The 20,795-nt window shown below is 48.4% G+C and overlaps 1 protein-coding gene across 13 annotated transcripts in view; it reads right to left on the reverse strand.

The window, feature by feature from the left end:
- FN3KRP (fructosamine 3 kinase related protein) overlaps positions 1-20,795 on the reverse strand; it is a 62,428-nt gene that overhangs the window by 3,154 nt on the left and 38,479 nt on the right. For 2 of the 13 annotated variants that reach the window (XM_081576885.1, XM_081576884.1), the window contains exons 1-2: positions 4,080-4,288; positions 117-268 (exon numbers count right to left, since the gene is read on the reverse strand). In XM_081576885.1, coding sequence (XP_081433011.1) covers positions 117-268; positions 4,080-4,220 — 293 coding nt within the window. In that variant the 5' untranslated portion in view covers positions 4,221-4,288. Of the gene's footprint in view, positions 1-116; positions 269-415; positions 2,375-3,698; positions 4,289-20,795 lie in introns of those variants that run through there. The other 11 variants (XM_081576894.1, XM_081576896.1, XM_081576888.1 and 8 more) reach the window with 11 other exon arrangements.

Consider the following 20,795-nt stretch of genomic DNA (forward strand, 5'->3'; position numbering starts at 1 on the left):
GATGTGTGGGGTCAGGGGTTTCTTCTATCACATCCCGCAGAATTGTACCCTTAAATGCAAGCTTCCCACTCAGAGGAAGGACAAAGCCACCCAGAGGTGAAGCTGCCAGGACGCACCTGCTCAGATGCCGCATGTCCAAATGCTCCATCACCAGCATGCTGCCGCCTCCTGGGGCGTCAAGGACCTTGATGGGTTTGGGCACCTTCACTGTGCCTGTCCTTAGGATGGCAATTAAACTTGCCATCTCGCCTTCAAACATCCTTCTGGCCTGTCAGAGAAATAACAAGGGAGGGGAGAAGGAGGGAGAGCAAGGTTCTGTGTGGATGTGTTTTCTCCAGCACCACAACCAAGGCTCTCGGACTGCAGACTCAATAGAACGGACAGCTTTTCCACTTTTCAGTAGAGCAGATTATACCTTCTGAAGCTGCGTGGGAATTAAAGGGATTGTGCTTGCCAGTTTTGTGGATGTTTATGTTGTCACTGGGCTTCCGAGGTGGCGCAGTAGTAAGGAATCCACCTGCCAATGCAGGAGACAGATTTGATTCCTGGGTCATGAAGATCCCCTGGAGAAGGGTGTGGCAACCCATTCCAGCATTCTTGTCTGGAGAATCCCATGGACAGAGGAGCCTAGCGGGCTACGGTCGCAAAAGGGCTGGACACGACTGAGCACATATGCTGTCACTGATCCCCTTCTCTCCAGAGGCAGGAACCTATGCCTGGTGCACAACTGGACTGTGTACATGGGTCATCCTCACACAGCACCTCAACCATAATCCTGTCCCACTGGGCCCTCAGGCACAGGTGGCCCTCAACTGCATGTGCCACCAAGCTGGTGACACTTCTCACCTGAATGGACCACCAAATCCTATGGCATCTCCTAGCACTGGACACCACTTCATCTCCATCGCCTTTCCCATTTCTAGTTCAAAAGTCCTTGCTCCTGCTTTTGGAAGGCAAATCTCACCCTGGAACACACCCCAAGCTGTCACCCCACTTCCTGAGTGACAGCCCCACAGGGTCTGGCTCTGCCCACTCCCCCACACCCTCATCTGGGCCCCTACCCAGGCTCTACCCCCACACTTACAGGCCAGCCCACACACCCCTTTTGCTCCTGGATTACAGCCTCTCTCAGTTCCTCAGAGATTCCCCAGCCGCCTCCAGCCTGGAGACCTCCACATGCCAAGTCACCTCTGTGTGGAACACCCCTCCCCATTCTTTTGCTAAGTTAGTCCCTTCCTTATCACGCTTCACATTTCAACTTAATAAAATTTTTTATTTCTCACAGAAATCTTCCCTAACTTACCAGGCTAGGTAATTCCTCCTCTTTAAAGGTTTGTTGTTTTTTTTTTGTTAAGTAAAATTTCTACAGACATATATGAAGAAAACTGCAAACTCAAAAGCATCCAACTCTAATTCTCCCAAAGTCAGCACATCCACATGATGGCCACCTGGCACTCCTCTCCGCCCAGACACTGCCGCCCCACCAGTGCATCTGTCCGTCTGTTTTGTCATCTACACAGAGGCAGACAGTCAGGCCTCTTCATTCCACACTGCATTTGTAATGCTGGTGCATCAATAGAGTTTACTAACCTTGTTCTATAGAGCAAAGGTTCTAAAATCTGTTTGTCCAATGAAGGACGCTGGGCTTCCAGTTTGGGTTCACTACGAACAGTGACCCAGGATATTCTTCTACTTCTGTCCCTCATAGTTACTAATTCTGTGATCTTGGTTTCCTCATCTGTAAAATGGAGTTAATAACGGTACCAATTGCATAGGTTTGCTGCTGTAATTAACTGAGTTAGCAGCTAACAGTTAAGACAGTCCATTCTAAACACTTTACAAATTATTAGTATACTACCTTGGAGAGCTAAGGTTGCTGAGAAGTAAGATAAGAACCATGTCTTAAGGAGAATTTTCATAGCATTCTCTGAAGATGAAGGAACACACCTGGGCCCAGGATGTACTTTGTACTAAAGCACTGCTGTGCAGCGTAAAGTAAGGAATAGAATTTTTAAAAATTTTTAATTAAAAAAAAATGCAGGGAGAGGTGAAGAAGGGTCTGTGAACCCAGCTAGAGGCAAGGCTCCCTCACAGAAGTGTCTACTACCACACAGTCCTAAGTGTCTAACCATAAGACCACTCCTCCAGAGTGGGACCAGGGCAAAGTAAGCATCAGTTGGGGTGCAGAGTTACAAAAGATACAGGACTTAGGAGAGGAATATGAGAGAAAACCAAATATATAAGCATGCAAAGGGCAGATAAACATAATGAAGGAGAAAAACTTAGACCAGGTCATTCGAGCAGAGAGTGAGAAGGAAAACAGAAGAGCAGACTGGTAGTCTTCTCTTGGAAGTCCAGAAGACATTTTCGCCTCCTAAAAAACAAAGCATAAAGAGAGCCCTATTTTCCATACAATCAGCAAATGTTTCTGCTATAGCCGGTACATCTGCGTAACTCACACAAGCATCTACCCAAGCAAGCTAGAAAGAGCCCTGTTCGAAACTATCTACCAAAGGATGAGAAAGAATTTATGTGAAGACTAGCAAAAATAAAATAGACCCTGATGACAAAATAAAAAACAAGAACTGCAAGAAATAGTAGCAGAAGGACAATGTTTAAAAAGCACTGCTGAGTGGTTCCATTTTAATCACTGGAAAGCATTTGCTTCCCTGTAATCCATACCAAGTTTTGAATGATTACAAATGCTAATGACAGTGAAAATACAGACATGAAAAGGACGGAGCCACATAATAGAAAAAGAACCCTGAGAAGGCCTATAATAGAAAGTAAGGAAGGACACCTCCACTACATTAGTACTGCCTGGGGGAAACCAATGTAAAAGAGCAACTTGAAGGACTGTTATTTGCCAAATTACTATAGAAGGGATGTACAGGATGACATGGAGCCAATCCCTGTACAACAAAGAGTTGAAGACTGGTCTTGCGAGAACAGCATCAATACAGAAAGAGATCATCCCACACTATGTAGGGTAGGATTCTGCAAATGTGATTTCCAAGGAAAGGATAGAAGCGCTGAGGGTGTGCAACACACAGGACCTAGTACTGGGGTCACTGCCTTCAGCCCTATTTGAAACAAGGCATTGCCAGTCCTGCTCCCTGCCTACTAGAGCTATCCGGGACCTCCCAGCTAACACTACGGGCACAACCCACCCAAAGTGTGCAAAGAAGGGACATCCTGGAGTAAGTCAACTTCAGCAGGGAGGCTTGCCTTTTTTATACTGGAACCCTTCAGAAAACGTTCAGATACAAACAGAATGGAGGGTGGCCCTAGGGACTGAATGTGGCCCCGGAAAATTCATACGTTGAAACCTAACCCCCAATATAATGGAGTTAGGAGGCGGTGCCTTGGGAAGTGACCAGGCCACAGGGGTGGAGCCCTCATGGGAAGATTAGAGCCCCTGTAAGAGACCCCAGAGAGCTCTCCTGGCCCTTTTGTACATGGGGTCACGGGGAGAAGTGCCCTCCACACCAGGAAAGGAGGCCTCACCACGATCTTGGACGTCCAGCCTCCAAGACCAGACCCCGAAAAGCACACGTTCGGGTTTAAAGCCGCCCAGAGTGCGGTAGTGTTACCGTAGCCCTGAGGACGAAGGCCAGGGCTACATTACTGCCAATACTCAGAAAGGGTTTCGATCTCTGCAAGTTCGAATAAACCCCAAGACAAGGGGTTTCTCCTACCTGTCCTTATTCAAAACTCGCCTAACAATGGACTTTCGAGGCAGCAGCCACCTGGGTCGCGCGGGAAAACCATCCACAGCGTCCAAATGGCGGCAGAGGCCCACGCCGCACCGGCCTGGACCCGCACCGACCTCCCGAGGGTTCGAGGGGCCGCAGAGCTGAGCCGCGGAGGCCGAAAAAGTCCAAGCCGGCCCGACGACGACACGGGTCACCGAGCGCCTCCTCAGCCAACGGCCCAGGCTCGGACCGGCTCCCGACACCGAGCCCGGACACGGACCCCAACTCCAGACCGGCCCCCACCCGCGAGCCCGGACGAGGGCCTGGGAACACAGACCCTCGGCCCGGCCCCGCCCCCCAACCCTCACCCGCGGCGACCCTGACCTCCGGCTTGGGGTTCACTTTCACAAACACTCGCCCTTTGTCTGTGTCGTAGCTCTGACCCTGGCTAATGCATCCGCCACCCGAGTGACCCGTGGCCTTGACGGAGTCGCAGCCCAGCTCCCGCTTCAGTAGCTCCTCCATGTTCCCCGCGCCGGGACCGCGGACCCGCCCCAGGCCGCCGACCCGCCTCTGGACCGCCAATCCGCCTCGGGCCGCACGCAGGCGCCCCGACGCCACGGCGGCGCACGAGGATTGGTTGACGGGCGGGACTGGCCGGAGCGCGCGGGGTGGAGGGGCGGGGCGACGTGAGGTCGGGGCGGGGCCGTGTTGTGCTCCTGCAGCCCCAGAGACCCTGGTAGCTCTCCCTGCCAGGGGCCTCGCCCAGGCCTTTCCCCTGACCTGACCTGTGACTTGCCCGTGACACTGTGTCCTGCTCCTGCCCCTCGTCACCTCCACCGGCTCCAGGTCTGAGCATCACCCCTGCCAGGGACTTTCTCGACCTGGACGCTCCTGTAACACTCTACGAGATGCTGTCGTTTCTGTTTGTTTGCAGGTGATTATCCAGTTGGGCTTCCCAGGTGGCGCTAGTGGTAAAGAACCCTCCTGCCAATGCAGGAGACCTAAGAGACACGGGTTCGATCGCTGAGTCTGGAAGATCCCTTGGAAAAGGGCATAGCAACCCACTCCAGTATTCTAGCCTGGAGAACCCCATGGACAGAGGAGCCTGGCAGGTTACAGTCCATGGGGGTCACAAAGAGTCAGACGTGACTGAAGCGACATAGCACCCAGGCATCCAATTATCTTCAATCTCCCAACTAGATTTTAATGATTTGAGGTTTGAGGGCTGAATAAAAAGTCTTTATTCCATTGGCTGAAACAAACAAACAAACACAGCCTAAAAGTTGAGACTCGTTATGTTTCACTGGAGACATTACTGAGGACTTAAGCTAGGAAGATAGCCTCTCAGGTGGTTCTGAGGGACTATTCAGAAGAGGGAAGGGAAGGACAAGGATGTATAGACGTTTTTGCAAAAAACAAAACAAACAACCCCCACCAAAAAAAAACAAGTAGTCAAACATCAAAAGACTACTGCTAATTAAAGAAAACCAGACATCTCAAGTAAATTAATCTGGTGCTATTCTGTGTATGTGTGTGTGCTTACTGGCTCAGTCATATCTGACTCTTTTCAACCCTTTGGACTGGAGCCTGTCAGACTCCTCTGTCCATGGGATTTTTCAGGCAAGAAATACTGGAGTTGGTTGCCATTCCCTTCTCCAGGGGATCTTTCTGACCCAGGGATCGAACCTGTGCATTGCAGGCAGATTCTTGACCTGCTGAGCCATCAGGGAAATCCTTTTCTATGTAGAGGAAGATGCAACAGTCTGAGCTTAGTGAAACTGCTCCTTTGATACATACACCCTAACTATCTAGGGCCAGTATTCTGTGTTCTCCATCGTGAATCTCCTCAGGGTACACAGTTGTGGGGAGGGGGGTGGATTTAGTGGCTAAGGTCTTGATGGCCTCAACATCTTTTGTTTACTGGTATGGCAGGTGGCATTCTTTGTCTGCAGATCCATGTGTCAATCAGCAATCTCCAGAGAAATCGAATCAACAGGGTACCTGTGTATATATAGAGGGCGGTTTATTTTAAGGAACGGCTGTGAGGATTAATAAAGGGAAACCTGTTTAAAATGGAATGGGAAGGCCAAAAGGGAGAGCTCTCACACCGTCTCCCCAGACCCAGCCTGAAGGTAAAGATGAGTCAGCAAGTGCCATTCCCTTGGGGCCACTCAGGGTCAAGAACAGGAAAAACTGTCAATTACAGACCTCAACAAAAAGAATCATCAACAGGAAAGAATCCTCAATTAAACGCCTCATCAGGAAAAGTGTTCTTTGTATCTCCTACAAGAAATCAATTACCCAGTCTACTCAGCCAATGAAAACCAGTGATTACCCTCAACTATCACTTTCTTCAGTGGTGAAGTAGCTCATCATGTCCGACTCTTTTCGACCCCATGGACTGTAGCCTGCCAGGCTCCTTCGTCCATGGAATTTTCCAGGCAAGGACACTGGAGTGTAGTGGGTTGACTTTTGTTCAGAACAACCCCTCCAGCTTCCTTCTTTCTCTCTATAAAATAACATTCCTCTCCTTTGTTTGTTGGCTTTGTCTGCAGCTTTTTCTTATCCCAAATTGCAATGCTTTGCTGTTCCTGAATAAACCCATTTTGCTCATAAACCAACAAGATGTTTTCTTTTTTAGGTTAACAAGGCTCACACAACTGTGAAGGTAGCAGTAGTGTAGTAGAGTAGTGTTAGTTGCTCAGTCGTGTCCGACTCTTTTCGACCCCACAGACTGTAGCCTGCCAGGCCCCTCTGTCCATGGGATTCTCTTGCCAGGATCTTGCCTGGATCCTCTGTCCAGGCAAGAATACTGGAGTGGGTAACCATTCCCTCCTCCAGAGGATCTTCCGGACCCAGGGATCAAACGTGCATCTCCTGCACTGCAGGCAAATTCTTTACCGTCTGAGCTACAGGGAAGTCCTTAATTGTGGAGAGACAAGATCGAAATCTGCAGAGTAGACCAGCAGGCTGGAGGCCAAGGGCAGAGTCCTACTGGCAGAATTCCTTCTCCCTTATGGGAGATCAGTGTTCTCAGCAGGCCTTCAGCTGAGGGGACGTGGTCCACCCACCCTGGAGTGGGTAATTGGCTTCACTCAAAGTCCACTGGTTTAAATATTAATCTCATCTAAAAAAGACCCTCACAGAAGCATCCAGAATAATGTTTGATATCTAATATCTGAGCACTGTGCCCCAGCCGAACTGACACATAAAATTGACATCACATTCCCCATTGTTTCCCAATGCTTACTTAACATGATGCACAATGCCAGTCATGTTGTGGGCATTCACTGAGAATGTGCTAAAACAATGGAAGAATGAATAACAATTGAGGTTCTGAAGTTTGAAGAATTAAGGAAAAAGCAGAGAGTTCGGACCAACATTCCTGCTAAAAAATAACTAGAAATGCTGATTCAGACAGCTTCAATATGTATACAAAGCACTGGAGAGATGGCAAGATAGCAAGGAACATTAGCCCCTAATCTCTTCATATATACACCTGGGAGCTCTACCCTGAACCAGTGCTGCTGGCACCCTGACATCCAGCCTCCAGAACTATTCGAAAATACATTTCTGGACTTCTCTGGTGGTACAGTGGTTACAAATCCACCTGCCAATGCAGGGGACACGGGTTCAATCCCTGGCCCGGGGAAGATTTCACATGCTGCAGGCAACTAATGCCAAGCACCTGAACTACGAAGCCTGTGCTCCACAGCCTATGAGTCACAGCTACCAAGCCTGGAGGCACAAGTACTGAGTCTGCATGCTGCAACCACTGAAGCCCGAGTGCCTAGAGCCTGTGCTCTGAAATAAGAGAAACTTCCACAATGAGAAGCCTGTGCACCGCAACAAAGAGTAGTCCCCGTTTACCGAAACTAGGGAAAGCCCACTCGCAGCAATGAAGACCAGGCGCAACCAAAAATAAATGAAGTTTTAAAATTTAAATAAATAATTTTTAAAAATGCATTTCTGTTAAGTGCCCAATCTCAGATTCTATAAAGAACCCAAGGAAGTAAAATTTATGTTTTAAGGCAAAACAAGAAAATTTAGGCGTAACATACTTCCTGCCCATATTGCGTCCTCCGTAATGTACTCTGCATTATATTAATACATTAACTGTGCATGCTCAGTCGTGTCCGACTCTTTGCGACCCCCTGGACTGTAGCGTGCCAGGCTCCTCTGTTCATGGGATTTCCCAGGCAAAAATATTGGAGTGGGTTACAATGCCCTCCTCCAGGGGATCTTCCCAACCCAGGGATCGAACCCACGTCTTCTGCAGCTCCTGCATTGGCAGGCGGATACTGTACCTCTGAGCCATCTGGGAAGCCCATACGTTAACCAGACCTTGTCAAAGCTGGGAATGCTGGCCTGACTGTAAATATCATTTTTTTTCTACTTCTGATGCCAGTAATGTAACTCTTTGGAAGATTAATTTTTTTCCTTTCTTAATTCTGTAAGAGATCATGGGTCTAATCTGTTGAACCTGTTCATGAGGCTTTAAATTTTTAATATTATGTTTTTATCTCTAAAAGCTGTTTTTGGTTTGTCAATATGACAAAAAATTAATCAATAGTCAATTTAAAGAGGAAATAAAGAATTCTAATCGAGCCGACCTGAGGACTAGAATCTGGGAGACAGTATTTCAGAAAGCTTTGAGTCCTGTTAGAAGTTGAAGGCATAGTCACATATACAAGACCTAGTGCTTGCCTGTACATGCAGATCCGGACTATATATATTTGGTAAAGTTTATGTCTCCTACACTGCTGGCAGATTCTTTACCATCTGAGCCATCAGGGAAGTCCCCAGTAACACCATAGTCTTTCACAAAAGTCAGGACAGTGGTTGGAACACATGTTGTTGGTATCCCATGCATGCGCCTTCGATATTTACTGACATTCACCAGCCCAGGGATTCCAGGATCCGGCTCCTGGGACTGTGCAAGAGTTTTCTCTACCCTTGGTGCTGGCCCAGTCCAGTGCCCCCAGGAGCAGCTATCTCTGAGGCTGCCCCACTGCTAAAGTTCCCCAGAGGGATGCATTCCAGTCAACTTAACATTCTTTTCTGACCGCCTGCTTCACTTTCCCACATCCACGAAGGCTTCCCAGGGTCACCCTCATGTAAGCTATTTGCACTTGTACCTTGTCTGTTCCTGAGGAAGCCCACCTCCGAGACAGTGGTTGCAGTCACACAGGAGGGAGGGTGTTATATTGGGGAGATATGTGCGCAGTTTTTGGAGCACCAGCCATGCTGTATTTCTTGACCTGTGGGGGTGATTTACAATTCAAATATTTATAATTATTTGTTAAGTGGTATACATGTGTTGTTTTCATGCATTTTTCCATATATATATATATATAGTATTTCACAATTGAAAAAATATTTATTTGTATTCAGTTATTAATATTTGGGGCTTCCCAGGTGGTGCTAATGGTAAAGAACCCACCTGCCCACGCAGGAGACATAAAGAGGCAGATCCCTGGGTCAGGAAGATCCCTCGGAGGAGGGCATGCAACCCACTCCAGTATTCTTGATTGGAGAATCCCTTGGACAGAGGAGTCTGGTAGGCTACAGCCCATAAGGTTTCGAAGAGTCAGACACAACTGAAGCGACTTAGCACACCCACAGGCATTAATATTTGACTGCACTGAGTCTTAGTTACAGCATGCAAACACTTAGTTGCAGCATACAGACTTTTTAGTTGCAGCGTGTGGGATCTAGTTCTCTGACCAAGGATTGAACCCAGGCCCCCAGCACTGGGAGCTCAGGATCTTAGCCACTGGACCACCAGGGAAGTCCTGTATTTCACAGTTTTAAAAAGCAAAAATGAGCAGATGAAAATCTACAAATGGTAGCTGGTGAACTGACACTTCAGAGGATAGTAAGGAGAATTTCAAAAATTTTGTAAAGGTCATGGAGTACCTGAATCACATCTGTCCAAGGTAGCACAGCAGCGTGCAGGGTCAAGGCCTGTTAAACCCATCTTTATCTGTCGTCTCATTCACTTTAACTTCATGCCATGAACAGGAAAGTTTTCACCAGAATTATGCCACCCCTAATTGAGATTTTGCTGAGAAATTACTTTCAAGAGTGAGTTTTATCAAGTCTATTTAATTTCTGACCTCATTGAAATGATTTATTTTTATAAACCATTGTATTTTTCAATTTTCATTTGAATGAAATTATTGTCATCACATCAGTTTAACCCTGCAGTCCATTTTTTTTTCGGTCCACATAAGATTTTGCTGACTATGCATCTACTGTTACAAAGGCTCTCCCAGGGCCATTGTATCTACTGAGTCTAATTTTCCTGAATCAAATATAAAGGTGTAAATTCACCATGTGCTTTTTAAGCCTATGTTATTTTAAAAATTCATGTTGATATTTGAAGCAGAAATATTAATTACATATTAGATACAAGACTAATCATTTGTATGCACTTATTCATCCATGAGAAAATGTCCCATGATTGCTCTCTGGTGGAAGATGGCACCATGATCTTGCTAATCCAACCTTTCCATACATTTCCAGATACTCTCTCCTTTGAGTCAAACATCCTGCTTTGTGATATCCTGCCCTTGCAGTTTCTTGGTGTTCCTTTCCTCCAGCTTTTCCCTCTTCTCACCTCAGCACAGTCCTAACTGAAACAGCAGAGTTGGTGAGACTCCTCTGCAAATGGCACTCTCTTCTCTGTGTCCTGAGGTTGTCCTCCAGAGGAGGGCTCCAACCACCCTCTCTCTGGACCCTGTCTGCTCCTCTGAGACCTGCCTTGTGCTTGTGTACATGGGCATGTGTGTACCCCAATCCAACCGTCCTGTCTCAATGGCAAGCCCCAACCTCACTCCTCTCATCCCAGACACCTGCTGTGGAGCCAGGGACAGTTGGCGTTGGTGTGGCAGAAATGGCTGGCATGGTGGGAGTGACTGGTGGCAACATATTCCTACCTCACCTCTCCCTGAGATGCCTGTGATGCACTAATGACACAGAATGAGTTGGGTGAGCTGCTGCAGTATCAAAAGTTAAAACCATAGTGGACCAGAGGATGCAGGAGCATGAAGGGTATCCGATGGAGGCTCCATCAACACTCCACAGGGACTCAGCTGATGACACACCTAGGTGCTTGCTGTGTACCAGTCACTTGCCCCAAACACTTGCCAAGTGTGAGGATCATAGACTTCTCACAAGCAGGGAAGGGGAATTCTCTGGCAGTCCAGCAGTTAAAACTCTGCACTTTCACTGCTGAGGGCCTGGGTTCAATCCCTGGTGGAGGAACTAAGATCCTACAAGCCAACTGGCAAGGCCAAAAAAAAAGAGAAGTAGCAGGGAAATTGAAGCCCACGAAAGTGATCGTTCACCCAAGTTCACACAGCTGGGAAAATGGAGTCAGGATTTCACCTCATGCAAGTCTTTGACTCCTTCCGACCTCAAAGTCCACAAACCCACTCCCCAGAAGGGTCTCTGAATTGGACACAATATGGGGACCAGACACCACTGATCCTTCTGCACCACCCACTTCCAATGAGGGTGATCAGTCCTCAGCGGGGCTTCAAGGGTCTTCATTAGCAGGAGCCCTCCCTGTCCTCCAGCTTGCACCTGCCATGCAGGGGCCTGCCATCCACCTCAAGGCTTCCACAGCCTGGGGGGCCTTGGTGCAGGGACTGGGGATCCTCTCCTCTGAGGGTATCCTGTTCTGTCCATCTCAGCACAGTCCTAACTGAAAGAGCAGAGTCGGGGAGAGTACTTTACTCTTGGATGACTCCTTCCCAGTGGGGAAATGAGCGTGTCGCTGCTCTCACACCCACACCCCCCTCCTTCCTGGTGTCCAGCTCCCTTCCTGCAGCCCCCAGGTGCCCTTGTCTGCCTCCACACAGAAGCCTCCATCAGATAGCCACAGAGACCTTCACTCTGGGGCTCAGCCGCAGACCTAGGGGCAGGGGCAGGCAGGACAGGGATGGGGGCTGTTGTCCAGGGAAGGTGGACACCAGGAGCTTCCCCTCCTCCCCAGGCCGGGCTTACTTGCCACAGGAGAACCTGCATTGCTCCAGCTGGCGTAACTTCAGAATTACTGTAAAGGACAATCTGGCTTATATTTCAAGAGCTTCCACCCTGACCCCCAATTTCTTTCTTTCTTTCTTTCTCTTATAATGTATTTTTATTTTTGGTTGCAGTGGGTCTTCCTTGCTGCGTACCAGCTTTCTCTAGTTGTGGTGAGCAGGGGTTACTCTTCATTGTGACGCTCAGACTTCTCATTTCAGTGGCTTCTCTTGTTGCAGAGTCGGAGAAGGCAATGGCACCCCACTCCAGTACTCTTGCCTGGAAAATCCCATGGACGGAGGAGCCTGGTAGGCTACAGTCCATGGGGTCGCTAAGAGTCGGACACGACTGAGCAACTTCACTTTCACTTTTCCCTTTCATGCACTGGAGAAGGAAATGGCAACCCACTCCAGTGTTCTTGCCTGGAGAATCCCAGGGACAGGGGAGCCTGGAGGGCTGCCGTCTATGGGGTCGCACAGAGCCGGACACGACTGAAGCGACTTAGCAGCAGCAGCAGCTTGTTGCAGAGCACAGGCTCTAGGCACAGTAGTTACAGCAGGTGGGCTCAGTAGTTGAGGTGTGCAGTTCTAGCACACGTGGACTTCAGTAATTGCAGCACACAGACTCAGTAGTTGCAGCTCATGGGCCCTAGGACACTTGGGCTTCAGCAGTTGTGGCATGAGGGCTCAGAAGCTGCCGTGCATAGGCTTAGTTGCTCCACAGCATGCGGAATCTTTCTGGACCAGGGACCAAACTTGTGTCCCCTGCGTTGGCAGGCGGATTCTTATCCACTGCACCACCAGGGAAGTGCCCCAATTTACTTCTTATCTGAATCTTCTCTCCTTGACAACGGAGGAGGGGTTTCCACGTCCTCCAAACACCGAGTTGGAGTGTAGGAGCTGGGGGCAGCTCTGGACCAGAGAGCCAGGACTGGCTGCCTGGGAGGGGGCAGAGGAGAGCCAGGTGTCCCCTCCATGCCTCCACGAGGTAGGCCTGACGTTAACAGTCTTAAGAATGATGATGACGGGCTACTGTCTTTTGGAAGATGAGAGGGGCAGTGCAGAAGAAGCCTGGCTCAGAGCTGGCCAGAAAGGGACACAAGCCTTGCGGGGCCCGAGCACAGCTGGCCCTGGAGGTCTGGCAGGCAGTGGAAAGGCCAGTCGCGCTGGGGAGGGGCGAGGTTGGAGTCTGGCAAGAGCACTGGGTGGGCGGGATAGGATATCAAAGAGTGGGCGGGGTGTGGCAGTGGGCGTGGCTTCGAACACGCCGTGCGTGGGTGGAGCGACGCTTTGACATGACACCTACATGATATGCATTTTGTCTCTACAGCTCTGGTGCTTTCTGGGGGCATCCGTGAGGTTACAGTTTTGTCTAAAATAGGTTTTCTTTCCATGGAGTAAGAACAACTGGCACCTTGGCTGCGAATTCTTGGTGAGTCATCACCAAATATACACCCAGTGTGAGTCTGTGCTCAGCTGTTAGTTTCTATTTACTTCTCGACAGCAGGAGAAAGAAATAAGAAGAGTTAATTGGTGTGTGCAAGTGCCTGGCTTTGGGGAAAATATGGTTAGTCCTTTTTTAGTTCCTCAATCTATTTTTATTTGAGCATCAGAGAAAGAAACTTGAGAAATGCTTTTCCATAGTCAAATGGCACAGGTGGCATAAAAAGATTCCTTGCATTGTCACTTGACAATGCAGAAATTACTTCTCTCCTCTGCCTTCCATAGTAGGGAACACCGGGTAATGGGCTTCTAGGCCAGAGGCCACTGCACAATGCCACACAGATGCAGTGCAAACTTCATAATGATTTCAGTGCTTCAGAAATTATACCATTGTCTGGCAGTTCCTCAAGCACTCAGGATAGTTACTACACGGCCCAGCAATTCCACTCCTATGTATGCACCTAAAAGAAATAAAAACACATTTTCCTGGAAAAGGAAATGGCAACCCATTCTAGTATTCTTTTGCAGGAAATCTCATGGACAGAGGAGCCTGGTGGGCTACAGTACACGAGTTCTGTAAGAGTCGGAGATGACTTAACAACTAAACAACAACAGCAATGCAGAGACATAAAGAAAACTGGTAGTTACCAGGTCTTGAGGTGGAAGGGGAAAAGAGACTGAATGATTAATGTGTACGGAGTTCTCTTTCAGAATGATGAAAATGTTTTGGAACTAGGCAGAAATGGTGGTTGCATAACATTGTCAATGTAGTAAATGGTCACTGAATTGTATACTTTGAAATGGTATTTTATATTTTGTGAATTTTTACATCAATGAAAGTATATTTGTAAAGAAAAAAAACCACACGTCTGCACATAAATTTGTACAGAAATGTTCACAGAGGCATTATTACAACAGCCAAAAGGTGGAAGCAACCCAAATATCCATCAGCTGAGGAATGGATGAACAAAATGTGGTCTATCCATACAATGGAATATTATTCAGCTTTAAAGAGGAAGGAAATTCTAACACATGCTACAACATGTATGAACATTGAAGACACCCTAAGTGAAATAATTTAGTCACAAAAGGATAAATACTGTATGGTTCCATATGCAATCCCTAGAGTGGTCAAATTCATGGAGGCAGAAAATAGATTGGTGGGTGGCTTAATGATGACAGAGCTTCTGTTTTACAAGATGACAAAATTCTGGAGATGGATGGTGGTGATGGTTGCATAACAATGTCAATGTGCTTAATGCCACTGAATTATAACACTAAAAAGTGGGTAAGATGGCATAATAAATTGCATGTTATGTATATTTTAGCACAGTTAAAAAAGGAAAACGAGGCAAAACCAGGTCTCTGCTGCCACACTGATCAGCTCCAGCCATGGAAGATCCAGGCAGGACCTCGGGCCTTGAAGGTTTCTCTGAGCCCTTGTTTCCTTGGTGTCAGCAGGAACAACACCCCCACTTCTCAAGGTTGCTGTGAGATTAATGTGGGCCAATCACAGACACTCTGAGACCCCTTTACTGTCCAGCAGCCACAGGCCTGGACACTCTGGATTTTTCTAAATTCTTTATCAAATTTGTTACAATATTGCTTTTGTTTTATGGTTTTGGTTTTATGGCCCCAAGGCATGCAAGATCTTAGTTCCTCAACCAGGGATCGAACCCATGACCTCAGCAGTGAGAGCAATGAGTCCTAATCACTAGACCAGGGAATTCTCAAGATCTTTAAAAATGTTTAACTTTTCTTGCAACTATTTCATCATCTTGAGTACCATAAAAAGGCAAGTTTGCTTGTAAAACCAGATATATCCTACCAAACACTTCTGAAGTTTAGGGTCTGTCTGCTGAGTTTTTGAAACAATCTCTCTGGCTCTGACATCTTTAAATATGTTTTCCTAAATGCCTTTGTATGACATGCAGAGATTTTAATGCAAAAATTGGACATGGCTTGTTGAAACCTTAGGAAGCACAAATGTGTGGGAGCTTTCACTTAAAAGCACAAGGTTGAGGGTGAAGTTTCACACAAAAGAAGCTGCTTGTTTTCTTCCTCTGGCATTCTGAATCAAATAGATTTTCTCTGAAAAGAAATGTTCTTCAGGCTCTGGGGTTGAGAAGGGATATTTTCTGTAACTCAGGAGGGGAAGAAGTGGTGGGTTTGGCACAGGATGAAAATGTCCTCTTTCAATAAACAGCATACTTTTTTCCTGGAGAAAAGCACTTTGGGAGCCTTTCTGCAGAGCACTGGGCTGGCCCACCTCTTGTAGGATCTGGGCTACAGCATGTCCATGTTGCCTCCCCACCCCCACCCCCTACCCTCTTACCCCTTCCCCACACCCCACTCCCTGGTGCCCAGAGCAGGAGCTGGAGGCTGGGTCTTCTCACTGCAGCCAAGGGTGCACGCTAATTCCCAGCTCCAGTTCCTTTGGATTCAGTGCTCAGAGTAACACAGGGGAGATGAGGGAGTGGGTGGGGTGGGGGGCGGTGCAGGCTGCAGGTCGCTTCTGCATTCACTGCCCTGGGTCCTAGGTCTGCCTTTCCCATCTCTGCTCTGGATCTCATGACCCTGACGACCCAGAGCAGTCAGAGTGTAGGGACCGCTTCTTTCAGGGTCTAATTGGTGTGAGACCAACTCCAGCCTTTCTGTAGCCAAGGCGCACACTCCTGCCCCCAGCATCCTTGCCTGGCTCAGGGAGCTTCTCACCGAGAAGATGGCATGTGAACAAGAGCTGGGCACAGGGGCCCTGGGAGAGCCCACCATGGCCTTAAGTCCAAGTCCTCATGCAGCCCCCAGTGTTTGTGAGATGCAGAGCAGCTCCCTGGAGGGAGACACACAGCTCTTCCCCTACACACAGTCTACGACATGGTGACGAGTGTCATAGATGGGACCCCAGGAAAGGGTGAGAGCTTCCCCTGACCTGGGCTTGGGGCAGCCAGCTTCTGAAAGACCCCTCTGTCCCGTTCCTGTGGATGGGGAGACAGGGAAGATGCTGTTTTCAATTCACTCACTGAGCACTTTGGGCCTCATGTTGTATCAGGAAGCTGCCCACTCCCCTAGGTATAATCACGTTTTCAAATCCCCAACTTACGCAGTTGGTGGGAGAAGGAATGCCAAAACAGGAACATTCAGTTAGATATAAAGCTGATTAATGCCCTACGGGATGGTGAAAACTTAGCTGCCAGGCAGGAAAATAAGACTGCAAGTTAATCTCTCACTTTTCTGTGTTGTGCCAAGTCAGTGTGGATAGTGAGTCAAAGTTCATTTCCAGGAGAATCGGTGACTCTTGAGCAGTTCTCTGGAAATTGCTTGACCTTTTCCCTGTGCTGTGGATAGTTGGTGCTGTTTGTGGAGATGATGGACATGCAAACGGATGTTTTAATTAGACAGGATGAGCCCCAGTGCAGGTCAGGAGGGTGGAGGGAGGGTTCCTGGGAAGAGGTGTCACTGTGGACACTGATCTAGTGGGAAGGAGCAAGTGTGGATGAAGCAAAGGGCTGAAGTGGCATCAAGTGCTCTGGAAATACATTGGTGTCCCCAGCAAAGCATTGGAGATGAGCAGAACACAGAACTGAGCCTATGGGCAGCCCCCTGAGCACTGTGGCCAGGGCAGGCCAGGGAGCGCAGCTCTTCAGGGAGGGAAGATGTCAGATGTGTGGGTGGCACCATCAACCCTGAAGTGAAACTGCAGTGGGGGTGGAGGTGTGAGGGGATCAGGTGAGGGCCAGATCAAGGTCAGGTCAGGACTGGGTGAAGGTCAGGGAGGGATCAGACAAGGGTCAGGGGCAGACAATTGTTTCACGAGGGTCAAGTGATGCAGTTAAGCAAAATATGATGAGGGTACATGGATGGGCAGGGTGGACCCTCACTAGCCCTGGAAGAAGATAAAGAACAATGATGCTCTGCCCCAAAGAAAAACACTAGAACTAGATACTGGGCATGTTACTGAGGCTTATTTTAACTTCCAGCAACAGAACATCCATCTGGAGATGGCTAGGGCCATGGAACTGTTTTAGTCACATGACAAGAAGTCCACAGCTGGTGGACCACAGAAGAGGCTTCATGATGCCCTCATGGTCACTAGCTTCAGCTAGAAGTTGGCTCCCTAGTGTCCCTTTTTTTGAAGCCCGCAGCAGACACCCATCATGTTCCTTCGCTAAAGTCACATGCTAGGCCACACCTCCATTGGTTAGAGCCAGGGGACAGACACACTCAGATCAGCAGTTTTCAAGTGTGGTCCATGGGCTCTTTCATGGTCATATAGGATTAGGGCCCACCTTGATGACCTCATCTTAACTTGATTATATCTGCAAAGACCCTATTTCCAAATAAGGTCACATTCACAGGTACCAGGGATAGGACTTCAATAGATCTTTTGGGGATCAGTTCAGTTCAGTTCAGTCGCTCAGTCGTGTCCGACTCTCTGCGACCCCATGAATTGCAGCACGCCAGGCCTCTCTGTCCATCACCAACTCCCGGAGGCTACCCAAACCCATGTTCATCGAGTCGGTGATGTCATCCAACCATCTCATCCTCTGTCGTCCCCTTCTCTTCCCGCCCCCAATCCTACCCAGCATTAGGGTCTTTTCCAATGAGTCAACCCTTCGCATGAGGTGGCCAAAGTATTGGAGTTTCAGCTTCAACATCAGACCTTCCAATGAACACCCAGGATTGATCTCTTTTAGGATGGATTGATTGGATCTCCTTGCAGTCCAAGGGACTCTCAAGAGTCTTCTCCAACACCACAGTTCAAAAGCATCAATTCTGCGGCGCTCAGCTTTCTTCACCGTCCAACTCTTACATCCATACATGACCACTGGAAAAACCATAGCCTTGACTAGACGGACTTGTGTTGGCAAAGTAATGTCTCTGCTTTTAAATATGCTATCTAGGTTGGCCATAACCTTCCTTCCAAGGAGTAAGCATCTTTTAATTTCATGGCTGCAATCACCATCAGCAGTGATTCTGGAGCCCAAAAAAATAAAGTCTGACACTGTTTCCACTGTTTCCCCATCTATTTCCCATGGAGTGATGGGACCAGATGCCATGATCTTAGTTTTCTGAATGTTGAGCTTTAAGCCAACTTTCTCACTCTCCTCCTTCACCTTCATCAAGAGACTCTTTAGTTCTTCTTCACTCTCTGCCATAAGGGTGGTGTCATCCGCATATCTGAGGTTATTGATATTTCTCCCGGCAATCTTGATTCCAGCTTGTGTTTCTTCCAGCCCAGAGTTTCTCATGATGTACCTGCATATAAGTTTTGGGGATAACCTTCATTATATAGTACACGGTGAACACGTGTCTCCAGTTTTCCACTACAGTATTACAGTCAAGGCTGAGCAGTATAGCTTTTAGCATTGATAAACAAGGCATGTTATTTAGAAGCACAGAAATAAACTTGAAGCAGTTCGTAAAATTGGGATGGCATGTCATGATGCCATCCTGGCCCCACTATGCCACCAGTGGGTCTTTGACATCTTGCAGTTACAGTATTGATTCTATCTCCACTTGAAAGAGATCAAGTATTTGAAGGGGGATTTTCTGATTTTTGGAGAAAGAAGACTCTAGCCTTTAAAAACTGTTTTTCTTAAGAACAGTTGGAGGCCTGATGCTATCTTAACAAAAATCAGCTGTAGGAGTTTTGTGGTGTTTTTTAATTTTATTTTATTTTTATTGAAGTATAGTTGATTTACAATGTTGCTTAATCTCTAACTGTAGTTTTATTTCAATGAATCTTTTAGAATTTCTGGAGCCCTGACCAGGGTGGTATGTTGTAGAAAAGCATAAATGACGGTCAAGGATCCAGTAAAGGACCAGCTGGACCTACAGCATCCTTGACCAACAGCACAGCGGCCTCCCCCCATCCTCCTAAGCATGTCTTTACCACTTCATCTTCTAATTACATCTTATCCATGGAGAAGCATCTGTAAATAATCCTGTCTGCCCTTCTGCTTTACTTGCATTATTCCCAGTCAGTGTCTATGCTAGCAGGAGCCGGGGACTTTACTTTAGCCTGACCTCTGGAGCAGCTCCAGGATGTCAGAAGATGTTCAGGGAGCCAATTTCAGCCTAACCACAGGAAGGAATTTTCCAGTGGTCAGAGGTAGATGGGATTGGAAGCCTGGCTTTGAGTTGGCAGATGGGCAAGTGGCATACAGATTCCTCTACTTTCTGCCAGGACTTTGATTGAAATTTGCCGGGGTGGGGTGGGGGGCAGAAGTCAGTGTCTAGCCATGGAATCATCCCCCAGGAGGCTGGGGGGGGGGGGGCTCTAGTGGTGGGAACCCTTCTCCTTTGGTGAAACAAACACCTCTGGTGGAGACATCCCAAGCACTGTTGGGTGGGCCTTATTTTACCCTAGGGCAGAAATATGGAAATCCATATGTGGATATAAGCCTTTTCTTAGGTGGTTACTTTTATTTGGGAAGTCCAGCAAAAGGAGGGATCCTGTTTAGATAATTGTCAAGTGGCTCTCAGCCAATAGGGACCGTGGAGCTGAGAGTTGGAGATGGGAAAAAATTCCCCTGAGTTTTTTGGTTTGGTTTTTGCAAGAATAGGAGTGGGGACAGAATTCCACCTCCTGCATATTTTTCCAGTGTCCACTTGCCATCTTTCAATCGTACTGTATTTCCTTTTTTATTAAATAGTGGCTTCACCAGTACATAAACCAACCACATCAATCAATAAGCAGTAAGTTGTAAACTAAACTAGTGTTCCAAAGGAAACCTGTTTTTAGGTCCAAAGAAGTTCAAATGACAATGATAAAAATCTTAAACAATTGGTTTTTAAATTCTTCTTCTCTCTCTCTCCTATGCCCCCTCTCCCCAAGTGGGGGCTACAGCAGTTCCCTGAACACGCGCAGAGAGCTTTTTCCAACACTGGGTGGAAGGATGGAGCAGGAGAGGCTGGGGCCACGGGCCTCCCAGCCGTTGGAGTTCTTCAGCGAGCCTCAGGATGAAGCCCCAGGGTGGCGTCTCCAGAGATTGAGCGCCACCACGCCGGCGCGCGCAGCTTAGCGCTGTCTGGATTCCGCGCGTAAAGGAATGCGCACCTAGTCAGACACCCAGCGCAGAAGACAGGCCTCCTACCCGGCGCCCACTGCTCCCTAGATGCGGAAAGGAGCCCAGGAACTAACTGGAGGGTCCTCACCTGGCCCTCTCTCCCAGCATTTGCATAGACATTTGCACGGACTCACACACAAGCACCTGAAGACGTACCCAGGCACAGGTGCGCAGACGCATGCACACACGCGCGCAGAGGCACGCGGATGCGCACAAACACGTGAACAGGCATTCACAAGCACGCGCACCCAGCACTCTGCGTGGTGCGATGGGAGGACCCGTGGGAGCGACCGAGAGCCCGGGCTCGCCTGGGGCACGGGCCCTTGACATCAGGCCACCTCCCGCGCTTCTGCGACCGGAATCGGCCCTTGCGACGACCCCACCCTGCCCAGTGAGGACTCCGGGTGGGGGGAGGCAAGCCCCGGCACCCAGCCCATGAGCCCACGCTGGAGTGTGATCACCCAGCCTCGCCCCCTGATCGCCCCGCCCCGCCCCACCCTTGGCCCCGCCCCGCCCTGCCCCGCCTCCCGTCTACCATAGGCGGCAGAGACCGT

This window comes from Giraffa tippelskirchi, chromosome 3, assembly GCF_054371585.1.
Source record: "Giraffa tippelskirchi isolate mGirTip1 chromosome 3, T2T-mGirTip1v1.2.pri, whole genome shotgun sequence".
In the NCBI taxonomy this organism is placed as follows: domain Eukaryota; kingdom Metazoa; phylum Chordata; class Mammalia; order Artiodactyla; family Giraffidae; genus Giraffa; species Giraffa tippelskirchi.